General features: G+C 40.1%; 1 protein-coding gene across 5 annotated transcripts in view; it reads left to right on the top strand.

Annotated features, from left to right (window-relative positions):
• Positions 1-11,056, top strand: part of CDH11 (cadherin 11) — an 86,814-nt gene that overhangs the window by 48,437 nt on the left and 27,321 nt on the right. For 4 of the 5 annotated variants that reach the window (XM_015587678.2, XM_006909726.2, XM_025045329.1 and 1 more), the window contains 3 exons: positions 252-371; positions 1,981-2,148; positions 5,581-5,768. In XM_015587678.2, coding sequence (XP_015443164.1) covers positions 252-371; positions 1,981-2,148; positions 5,581-5,768 — 476 coding nt within the window. The remainder of the gene's footprint in view (positions 1-251; positions 372-1,980; positions 2,149-5,580; positions 5,769-11,056) is intronic. The other variant, XM_025045331.1, reaches the window with a different exon arrangement.

Raw genomic sequence — 11,056 nt, 5'->3', positions numbered from 1 at the left:
GGAAGGAAGGAAGGAAGGAAGGAAGGAAGGAAGGAAGGAAGGAAGGAAGGAAGGAAGGAAGGAAAGGAGGGAGAGAGGGAGGGAGGAAGGAAGGAAGGAGAGATTATTTTGCATCTCAACCCCAGGAAAATGAAAGCATGTTGAATAATTGTGGGGCTCTCCTCGGTTTTTAATTTTATGAAACTTTATAAACCAGAATACAATTTGAAAAGCTGAGAGACTGTTGCTAATAAATTTATTTCACTTTTAAGGAACGTCAGTAATCCAGGTGACAGCTTCAGATGCAGATGACCCCACCTACGGCAACAGCGCCAAGTTAGTGTACAGTATCCTAGAAGGACAACCCTACTTTTCAGTGGAAGCACAGACAGGTACCACAGAATGTCATTGTGATTTGTCACACATTGTGAATAAGGAGCTTAGGCCTGTACACTGAACCTTTTGATTCTCCATTTTCTCAAATATAAAAAGGGCCACCTGACAGGGTTATTACGAGACTTACACACTATGCACATGCTTGGCGTCCAAAGAGCTGTATTATTGTTTCTGTCTGTATTTCACCAGGTCATAATAATATAATCTTAAAACACAACTTTTATCTTACAACTGTATCTTAAAAGTCAACTTAAATTTAAGAATTTATGTTAAAATATTTAAACTTCATCTTAAAATTTAACTGTGGATCCAAATTAAGAGACCATAGACCTTGAAGACTGATATGAAACTGGCAGCTCCCAAAGTCTGCTGTGAAGACCAGAGGGCAGAGCGATGGGAGTGGGCGTTAGGGTTCCGGTAGGTTTGAGAGGCAGCACATTTCCAGTCTCCTCCAAATAATTCGTGTTTACTCTTACAGTTAAAATATATCAAACATATCTGTGTAGATGTACAGACGTAGTCTGCCAATCAGATCTTTTGCTCACGTACTCGATATTATTTCCGTGTGCCTATGTAATCATATACTTTGCTTCAGATCACAATTTATGTGGCTACTTGCTTTGATTCCATAAAGGGCATTTGCACTTAGCCTTTCCGGATTAACCAAGGATAAATGTGGGGTTTCATCTTGACTTTTGAGATGTTAAAAACTGGTGGGGGCACTCTACTTCCAACCTTCTCTGTCTCAGAGACTCATGATTAGGAGTCACCAACTGGAAGCTACCGAATTATTTAGCGGATAAGGAAAATGGGGTGAGTTCAATGGTGTTTTTGAGAAACATACAAACATAGGGGGGTGAGAGAAGAATAAGGGCCTAAGGCTTCTACCGTGGTCTTTATATTTCCAGTACAGATGTTGGCCATATGTACAGAAAGAAAAAGCTGGCCCATGTTCCCAAGAGATTTAAGTGAGCATGGTTTTTATAGAAATCATGTGCTAATACCCAGGATCATGTAGACCGAAATCATTAATTTATCATTGTTATCAGTGACAGAAGATAGTAATTGTCTGTATAAATGTTGTGTATATTTTAACCCATTTGGCACACTCTTTTAAAATTTAATAGTAACATTTAATATATTTCATGAAATATATGCCTCCTGCTTTTAACCTAATATAGAGCATATAAATGTTTCTAAGAATTGCATGCAGGGATAGACTTTCAAAAGATTCTGCTGGCAATCCAAAAGCATGGGTTTAATCATGGACACTCATGTAGTGGACCCTCAAATATTTTACTCTTTAATATATTTACATATTATACCTCAGAATAAGAAAGGTATTCCTAGCATTTACAATGCAACACATATAATATATAAAATTTTAATGCTATATTAATAATTATGACAATGATGGAAAATACATCTGTAGGATGCTCTTGGTGTGGCTACTTTGGGTTGTAATTATGTTGAAGTGACTCTTCTGTGAGGGCAGGTACAGTTTTATTCACCTTTGCATTCCATGTGCCTAGAATCTTTTTTGTTGTTGTTGTCATAATGTTGTTATAACTGAGTATCTGTGATGTTTCCTGCTCCCCTGTCTAGGTATCATCAGAACAGCCCTTCCCAACATGGACAGGGAAGCCAAGGAGGAGTACCACGTGGTGATCCAGGCCAAGGACATGGGTGGACACATGGGTGGACTATCAGGGACAACCAAAGTGACGATCACACTGACCGATGTCAATGACAACCCACCAAAGTTTCCGCAGAGTAAGTAGGTGGGCCTGGCTTTCGCTTTTCAATGGTGCCACCGTCAGCTATCCTCTCTAAGCTATTCCTGCTTATTTGGTGTTGAAGGAAAAGTCTAGAAAAATGGATGCTCTTGCAAAAAAAGCAAAACAAGACAGCAGCAACAATAACAACAAAAGTTAAATAGAGTGGAGGTAGGAGGAGAATCAGGAGACGTAAAAAGTTCCATGATCCTGGAAATAGAAAATCTATTTTGCTAGGTCTTTTGCTAGAAGCTAGTGATGCGATCTAGTAATTAACGAACCTATCTCTGACTCCTTTCTAACCTGAGTGTAACAGTACCTGAATTAGCCACCTATTGCTGTGTAACAGACTGCCCCAAACCTCTGTGATTTAAAACAATTCCAATAGTTTATTTTTATCATGAGTCTGCAATCTGGGCAAAAAAGGGGAAGAGACAGCCTGTCTCTGTTTCCATAGCATCAACTGGGGACAGTCTGGGGCTGGCGGACCTACTTCCACTGTGGCTCATGTGGCTGGTGAGTCGGCATTGGCTGTTGGTTCCTCTCCCTGGGGGCCTCCTCATAGAGTGGCTTGGCTGGGTTCTGAAAGTGAGAACCTTAGGGACACCAAGCAGAAACTATATTGCCTGTTGTGATCTAGCTCTGGAAATCCCATAGCATCATTTCCATTGTAGTCCTCAGACTGCCCACATGTAAGTGGGGTTCTTGTCAATCCCACCTTTCAATGGAAGGACTGACCAAGTCATGTTAAAGCAACAGCATGCAGGGTGGGAAATACTGTCTTGGTCATTTCTGGGAAGTATTATCTCCCACAGCACGTAATCAATAGGATCATCTTAGAACTAAATGAGCTAGTATAAAATCTTATAGTGATACCTGGCATACGTTGTCAACAAATGTTAGCCATTATGATTGTCTGGGGAACTATGGTCCTTCAACGAAATTTATAGGATTGCCGAGGGAAATAAAAGAAAAAAATGACTTTGAAAGGTTGCTATTAATAATCATAACTACAACGACCATCATTTAATGAATGGCCACTACTACTGCAAATCTTTATAAGAGCTTACACTTTACAGATAAAACTGGGTTCCATGGAAGGTACAGTAAGTTGACCAAAGAATGTGGTAAAGCCAGAATTTAAACACAAATCTGCTTTTTCGTGTGCAGTTACAGACAGCTGTACAGTATGATCATTGAGATGCTGATGCCGCTAGTACCGAGGGAGTTCACCAGGAAAGCATCTTCTTTATCAGATTAGGAAAGAAGCTGGCAGAGCCTGTGAGTTTACTGCCAGAGAGGTAGAATTGTTTGTGAATGAGAGACCAGGAAAGCAAAGCAACCAAGTATGGCCCAAAGAAGGTACCATGGTCACTCAGAGGACTCCAAAGACAACCATCTAGGCAAGGGAGACACTGAGACAAGATTACAAGACAACCACCATTTCTCCTGGGTTCCCAGAAGCAAAAAGGAAAGATTGCTTCGTCTGATCAGGCCTAAGGTGCAGCATCCCCAATAAGCTTAAGGCTCATAGAGCACTCTAAAAGCTTCACGCTCCATTATCCACACTACAAAATTGTCTGGTGTGCTAGAAGGAAAAGGCCAAGCAAGATTTTTAGCCGGCTGCCATTAATGCCCTTGCTCTCACACAATCATATAGCAAAGTAGCAAAGTTACATTGCTCCTGTGTAGATACCAGTTTCATAGCCATGAACTCACATGACATTTGGAGCAAATCAACTCAGCAGGTTTTTCTGTACGTTCATGTAAATTGGTAATTATCTGCAGAGACTCCCACTTCCCACTTGTCCTTTTACATGAAGGGCATGGTGTGATTAAGTGGAACGTAGATCCAAACTGAAAGTATTCAAGGCCAAAGAATAGCCGTAAATGTAAACAGTACTAGAACTCATAAACTGTACATAAGGGAAAACTAAAACCGAAGGAGGATGAGGTCACCTCCCAAGACCTCTCGGCTTAGAAGGGGTAGAAGCGAGGTTTCCGATCTTTGCTTCTTCACATCGTTTCATATAGAATTGTTTTTAAAATGCGGACATGCTAGTAAGGTCATCTCATGCCTCACTTTTCCACTGAAAACCTTCCAGTGGCTTTCCAGCAAGTGTAAACAAAGCTTGTGGGATGTCTCATACAATGCCCTTTTTACACAACTGGGCCCCAACCTACCTTCATATCCTTCTCTCTTAACAGAAGGCTGCAGTCACTTGTCTTCTTGCCATTCTGTGTGTATTCAGTACCTTCCCACCTCGAGGTCTTTGCCATTTTCTGTTCTCTTTGTGTGTAACTTTTATCCCTAGATAGTCACGTGATTTGTTTTTCTCAGTCCCTTCAGAGAAGCTGATGCCTTCTTATGCTGCACGTCTTCCCTGCCCATCCTCTTCAAAGTCAATCTCTCTCTCCCACTTTCTTCTTCTCACTCACATGTATTTAACACAAACATACACATTCATTCATACTCACACTCATACACGTACACACTGACACGCATCTCACACATACATACACGCTCACACTGATGCACATATTCATACCACACAACACACTCTCACACACATTCATACACATGCCATCACACACAATCCTGCGATTACACAGTTACACACTCACCGTCTCATTACCCTCTGCCCATCCTACTTTATTTTTCTTCTTCCTAGCGAGGACATCAGAGTGTGCCTACATTTGGTTTTTCTCTATAATGTGCCTCAATAAGGAAAGGATATTGATAGTTTCATTTACTAATGAGTCTCCAGGGGCTAGGGCAGTGCCTGGCACATATTAGATTCCCCTAAGATTAAATAAATATGTGTGGAAGTGTCATGCTGTGGGAAACCCTTCCAGATAAGGTAGTGTTTGACTGAATGGTGAAGGAAGTAAAGGAAGAGTCAAATATAGAGTTGTAAGGGTCGTGACCTTGAAAGATAAATTTTGCATTTAGTTTTAAAATAAATGTGGAGCTGTGGAAGGCTTTTAAATAGAGAAGGTTTTTTTTTCGTTTTTTTTTTTTGTTTGTTTTGAATTGTTGTTGTGCAGGGCCATACAAGCCTTACAACTAATTCGTGGATCAGCCCATAGACATGAAAAGTCTTGGCTATTTGAATGCATGTTGATTAGATGGCCTTCCATCATTCTCGATGAGAAATATAACAGCGTTGTTTTCCTTCCTCACATGTGGCAGGTGACCCCATTGTGTCGCCTTGGACCCCGATACTGTTTTTATCATTCTACGTAGAACATTTATTTGACAGGCAGGCCATGTGGGATCTTCCTCTTGTCCATTCACTTTTTCATGTTTTCAATCAATAGAAAGTTCAATTTTAAATCCTGTGAGAAATTTATTGGGATTCGATGAAATCTGAAATCTTACAGTTGAAAAATAAAATGGAAAATAAAAATAGATGTCTTCTTCTTCTAGGCGTATACCAGATGTCTGTGTCAGAAGCAGCTGTCCCCGGAGAGGAAGTAGGAAGAGTGAAGGCTAAAGACCCAGACATCGGAGAAAATGGTTTAGTCACATACAATATTGTTGATGGAGATGGTATGGAATTGTTTGAAATCACAACAGACTATGAAACACAGGAAGGCGTGGTGAAGCTAAAAAAGGTGAGTTAGGGTGAGAATCAGATGTCAGTGACACAGCCTGCTCTGCCAAGGCAAATGTGCAGGAAACAGAGTTCAAGGTTACGAAGTGCAAATATGGGAATCTGGGGGCTGACCTGATTTTGCAGTTGAGCTCTGAACTCTGGGGGAAATAACAACTATATTCCAGAGGGGGAGCTAGCAGAAGAGACGCTTAGGCTTGCCTGAGATTGCTAGTTAATTCTTGGTGCAGTTTTGCCCTGGAAGGAAAGACAGCTTAGATAAATCAAGATTTTGGAGAAGCAGCCCTGAGCATGCATGGGATTCCCCCTTTAGCTCTCGCTGCTGAGTTTATTAATAAAGGCTGATTAGAATATTTCCTATCTTAAACATCCAAGGTCTGCTATATTGCTGGACCCTCTGTGAAACCAGAACCAACCTTCTGCTTGATTTTCTCTCAAAATTGAACCCAAGAAACAATAATAGGCCTTCTCTCATAGTTAGCTAAACTGTCACAAAGAACATGTCTTTGAGATTAATTCACTACAAAGAGGAGTTCATTGTTTTTTCTTGCTTTGTTTTAAAAATCTAATTTTCTCAGTACTAAATATTGATTAAAGTCTTCCAAACATTCTCTTATTTATTTTTCAATAAAAATCATAAAAAATGGAAGGTATTATCCTAATGGGCAGTGAGCTCCAATTTAATTATGAGATTGGGGCTCAGAGAGATTAAACAACTTGACCTCATCATAGTCACATAGCTGGCAGTTTACAGACATTGAACAATTTCCCTCTTAAGAAATTTTGTAAACAGCTGGGCCAGAAAGGGCTTATAAAGGAGGGCCAGGTAAGACCCACTTATGTCAAGAAACAGTTACAGTGTATTTTAAAACAGTTCCCCCCCTCCAATTTACCACTTGAGAAATCAACATCCCTCCATCATCAAAGTGTATGGAGCATTAAATCTGAATTGGATGATGGGATTACTTTAGTTTTAATCATGCATTCATTTTCAACTTGGCTTTGTAGCATGAATATTAAGTTCCTTGGTGTGATGGAAAAGATTGGACTGCAACACTGCTAAAAAAAATATTAATTTGAAGAATCAATAAAGAGGCCACTCGTTGGAGAGAAGGTGGGGTGGGAAGAAAGTTCCTGGGAAGAATCTTTCCGTGAGGAGAGCAGAGAGAGATGTGCCCTAGGAAGCTGATGTTTCACAGTGTTTGAAAGCACTGTTGGATTTGCAAGAAATATGATGGAACACAGAACAGAGAGCAAATGGGGGTGACTGTTGTAAACGAATATGGAGGTTGGGATGAACTTTGGACACCTGAAAAGTCAACATTAGTGACAATGGATGTTGCGGCCATGGAAGCCCAATCATCAGCCACTGGGGCTGGGGTGCTCAGTCCCTCTGTTTTCCCCTCCGGAAAAGCAGATGTTTGAATTGCATGTAGCGTCGAGCTGTCAGCTTAGCTTGTTAATTAATATTACTATCCCTCTTCCTTGACACTGATATATGAGCATGACATCAGCGATTTCTGCCTCTCATCCTTAGCTGTTCAAGTAATTAGGTAGTTGGTTATGCTAAGGTTGTCACCCGTTTTTGATGCATTCAGGGCATAAACACACACTGTATCTCTAAAATCCTGAAACATTTAAATCACCCCATGAAACTTACACATCGCAAATTAACTCTCTGCATATGATTAATTTGCACATTTTCCCCTAATTCGGTGTGTTTATTCCAAGGAAAAGGATAATCTTCCACAAAGCACTGATGTTTAGGTTTAAAACAGAGTAAGATGTTATTTCATTTGCTTGAACTTGTAGCACAAAGTTCCAAATGTCCATTAGGAAAAAAAAATGAGGGATGAATTTAATAGATGAATCCTTGTCAAAATCGTTATATATGATTTAATAACATAAAAAGGTTTAGAGAGATAACGGAAATATTTTTGTCTTTTAAAAATATTCTTTAGTATAATTTTTTCACGTGTGTCCTAATTCATTAACCCGTTTTTCCCCCAAGAGTTACTGAGTTGTTATTATTATCAGGCAGGCCCTTTTTGAAAGGCTGGACATCTAAAAGTTCAGGAGCCAGAGTCCTGGCCACAGGGAAATCACAATTTAACAGGACAGTTAAGTGAAAAGACAATTAAAATAGAGTGGGTTTTCTCAACCTGGGCACTAATAACATTTCAGGACAGATAGTTCATTGTTGTAGGGGGCTGGCTGTTCTGTGCATTTTTGGATGTTGAGCAGCATCCCTGGCCTCTCCTCACTAGACGTCAGTAAGTACACACCCTACCCCACCCCACCAATCATGATAATAAAAAATAACTCCAGACATTGCCTAATAACCTGAGGTGAGTTAGAGCAAAATCACTCCCCAGTCAGGAACCAACTGTGTGATGAGATCTCTGACTACGGGTCATGAGTGACTTCTTACAGGGTCCATTCTTGAGCTGAGTCTCGATAGATGAGTAGGAATTTACCAGGTAGATAAGGAGGAGAAGGGCAAAAAAAAAAAAGAGCTCATGAAGGACTGGTGTAGGTGGAAAGAGGACACACTGAAGATACTTGAATAAATTCAGTCATGAGGGTTTTGAGATGGATACAGTGGGACCGGTTGAAAAACTACGTTGGAATTCAAGGGAGAGGTTAGAAAGAACCGAAGATGGCAGAAGAGGTGAAGATGAAGAATTCAAGAGATATTTTGGAGGTAGAGTCCTTCATTTATTGAATATCTTAGGAAACAATAAATATTTCTTGAGTACTGACTCTGCGTCAGACCCAGTAGGTGTCAAGGGTATAGTGGTACATAAGAGAAAGAGAACTGCCCTTGGGATATTCAGACAATCTCTGTGTGGTTAGCTGAAGGAGAACCAGTGCAAAATAAAGATGAAATTTATCAGTGGCTTGGTCGACTCGGGGAGGAAAATTCAATCTGTTCACTGCAACACCCTCTGGACCAAGTGGGACTCCCATTTATTACAGAGCTATCCTGGCATCATTTCTGAGTTATTTACTTTCAACCAAATAAACTCCTTGTAAACCAGTGTGAGAGCAGAATTAGAAAACATTTTTAAATATCCCCTATTTTAATAAAGCCATTTTTATGCCCAATTATTTTTTTATATTCTTTGCCCACATGTATATTGATGTGGATATATAACATTTAAACAGTTGCAATCGTAGGGTGATCTGATTTGTTAACTTAATGTCACATCATAAACATTTACATGCTGTTATATAATACACATAATCATGTTTAATGACTGCATAACATCCCATCCTATTGATGGACCATTATTTCCTTAATAAAATCTCACAGTTGGATTTGGTGCTTTGTGTGTACATTCCCCTTGAATTAGATAGAACTCTCTACTACGTCTGACAAACATCATGCCATCTTTGAATATTGTTTTGGTATTCTCTTGAATTCATCCCTCAGGGAGAATTTTCAGAGGTGGTATGAGTAAACTAGGGGGTATTAAGATTTTTATGGCTTATGTAGTGTGTTGCCTCATTTAGCTTTATTCCAACTACTCGTAACACGGATATCAACGCTCACAAGGGAAACTACCTTAAATCTTTTTTGGAAGGAGGCAGGGAATATGTTGTAGGTAAATGTTTAAATGTTATGCATCCATCAGCCCTGTTCCCCATTCAGGCAAAATGATTGGTGCATATGATCCCTTGGTACAGTTGTTCCTGGGCACTGAGGAGGCAAAGATCAGCAAAAATCAAGAAGACTCAGTAGAGTCTTTTGGGATGCTCCTCACCTTACAGGGGTAGGAGATGAAAGGCTGCAGAAGGGCAGCTAATGGACCACACTAATCTGTCTGGGGGAGCTGAGGAGGACTTTACGAGGCAATGAGGCTTGGGCTGACCACCAGAAAACTTAGTAAAATCGCCCCAAGCTAGGAAAGGGCATTCCACACAAATGCTTGCAGAGATTTGGTGAGTTTTACTTGGGATCTGAAAAAGTATCAAACTGCAGCCTGACTGTACCGGCCTCAGCATCAACAGTGCTTTCCCTTGGGAACGTGGCTCTGGGCATGTGCCTAAACCAGCCCAGTTCTAAAGGTTCTGCTCCAGGAATATCCAGACTACCTGGGATTAGAAAGTTTCTTCTTACTAGGTCTCAGAACTATCATATTCCAGTCTTTTAACTCTTTGTCTAATAATTGCAGAGATTTTTGAGAAACTTAAGCAATCTCATACCTTCGGCCTATAAATATCATTATTTTTTACGGCTCGGTAACCCAGCGAAGGATAGAGGAGCTGCTAGGCTCCAGAGTGGTGTTGCAGCTGGGGGCGAATTTTGCTTCAGGGAAAGGACTCTGGGGACGATGGGGTGGGGACGTGACGGAAAAAGCGTCAGGGATATTGAATATGTTTAACCTTCCTGAAACTAGAGTTTTGTAGAATTAGGTCAGGACTAAAGCCTATGATTGTATGCCCATTTAAAATATGTGTGCCAAGCAGATGACAACAGCGTGGCAGGCAGATGTTTGCCTTAAAAGACTCATGTCTTTACAAACACGTGGTAGTTCAGCATCATCCAGAGTGCTAACTAGAAAGGTCTGTTTTCTAGGCATGAGCACTTGCTTCTCTGCTACAATTTTACTTTTTACCTGTTGCCCATTGATTCACGGTACCTCCTCTCATTCGGGATTAGGGAATGTTTGCCATCAATTTCCCAGTAACTGCAGCCATTCAAATGCTACTTTCATATCTGTGTAAAATTTCTATTGTTTGTAATTGTTTTTCGTTAAATACTTTTTTTATGTATATATGCATTCTTAAAATAAGGAATCACTATTCTCATTGCCCTATCATTTGCCATAAATAGAAGGCATCCTAAAAATGAACATGAAATAATTCTATTACAGTCTAGCTAGAGAGTTATATCATAATCTCTCAAAAGGGAGGTTGGGAAGCATAACAGATATGTTTAAAATAAGCACTATCCTGAGGTGTTCTTGCTGTGTTTAGAAGTGGTAGAACTGGGAAAGGAATAATTGTGTCAATAAGAAAGTTAATGTAATTCAACAAACCCATCACCCATAAACCACCTTAAGTCGTCTTCTGGGCTTCTGCTGCTAAGGGTCCCAGACTTTGGGAAATGCTACATGGTCAGAAACTTAGAAAACGAGGCTGTCAATTTGATTAGGCCAGATGTGTATATGTGTGCAGGGGAGCAGTCATCTCACAAGATATCCCTTGCTCTCTGGCTGAAATTCAGTAAGTATTTTTATCACCAAGATTCTTAGTAATTTACAGAATAGTATATAACGTATA

This window comes from Pteropus alecto, unplaced genomic scaffold (assembly GCF_000325575.1).
Source record: "Pteropus alecto unplaced genomic scaffold, ASM32557v1 scaffold42, whole genome shotgun sequence".
NCBI lineage: Eukaryota > Metazoa > Chordata > Mammalia > Chiroptera > Pteropodidae > Pteropus > Pteropus alecto.
The sequence above is the reverse complement of the archived record's forward strand: the minus strand, read 5'-3'. Positions and strand labels throughout refer to the sequence as shown.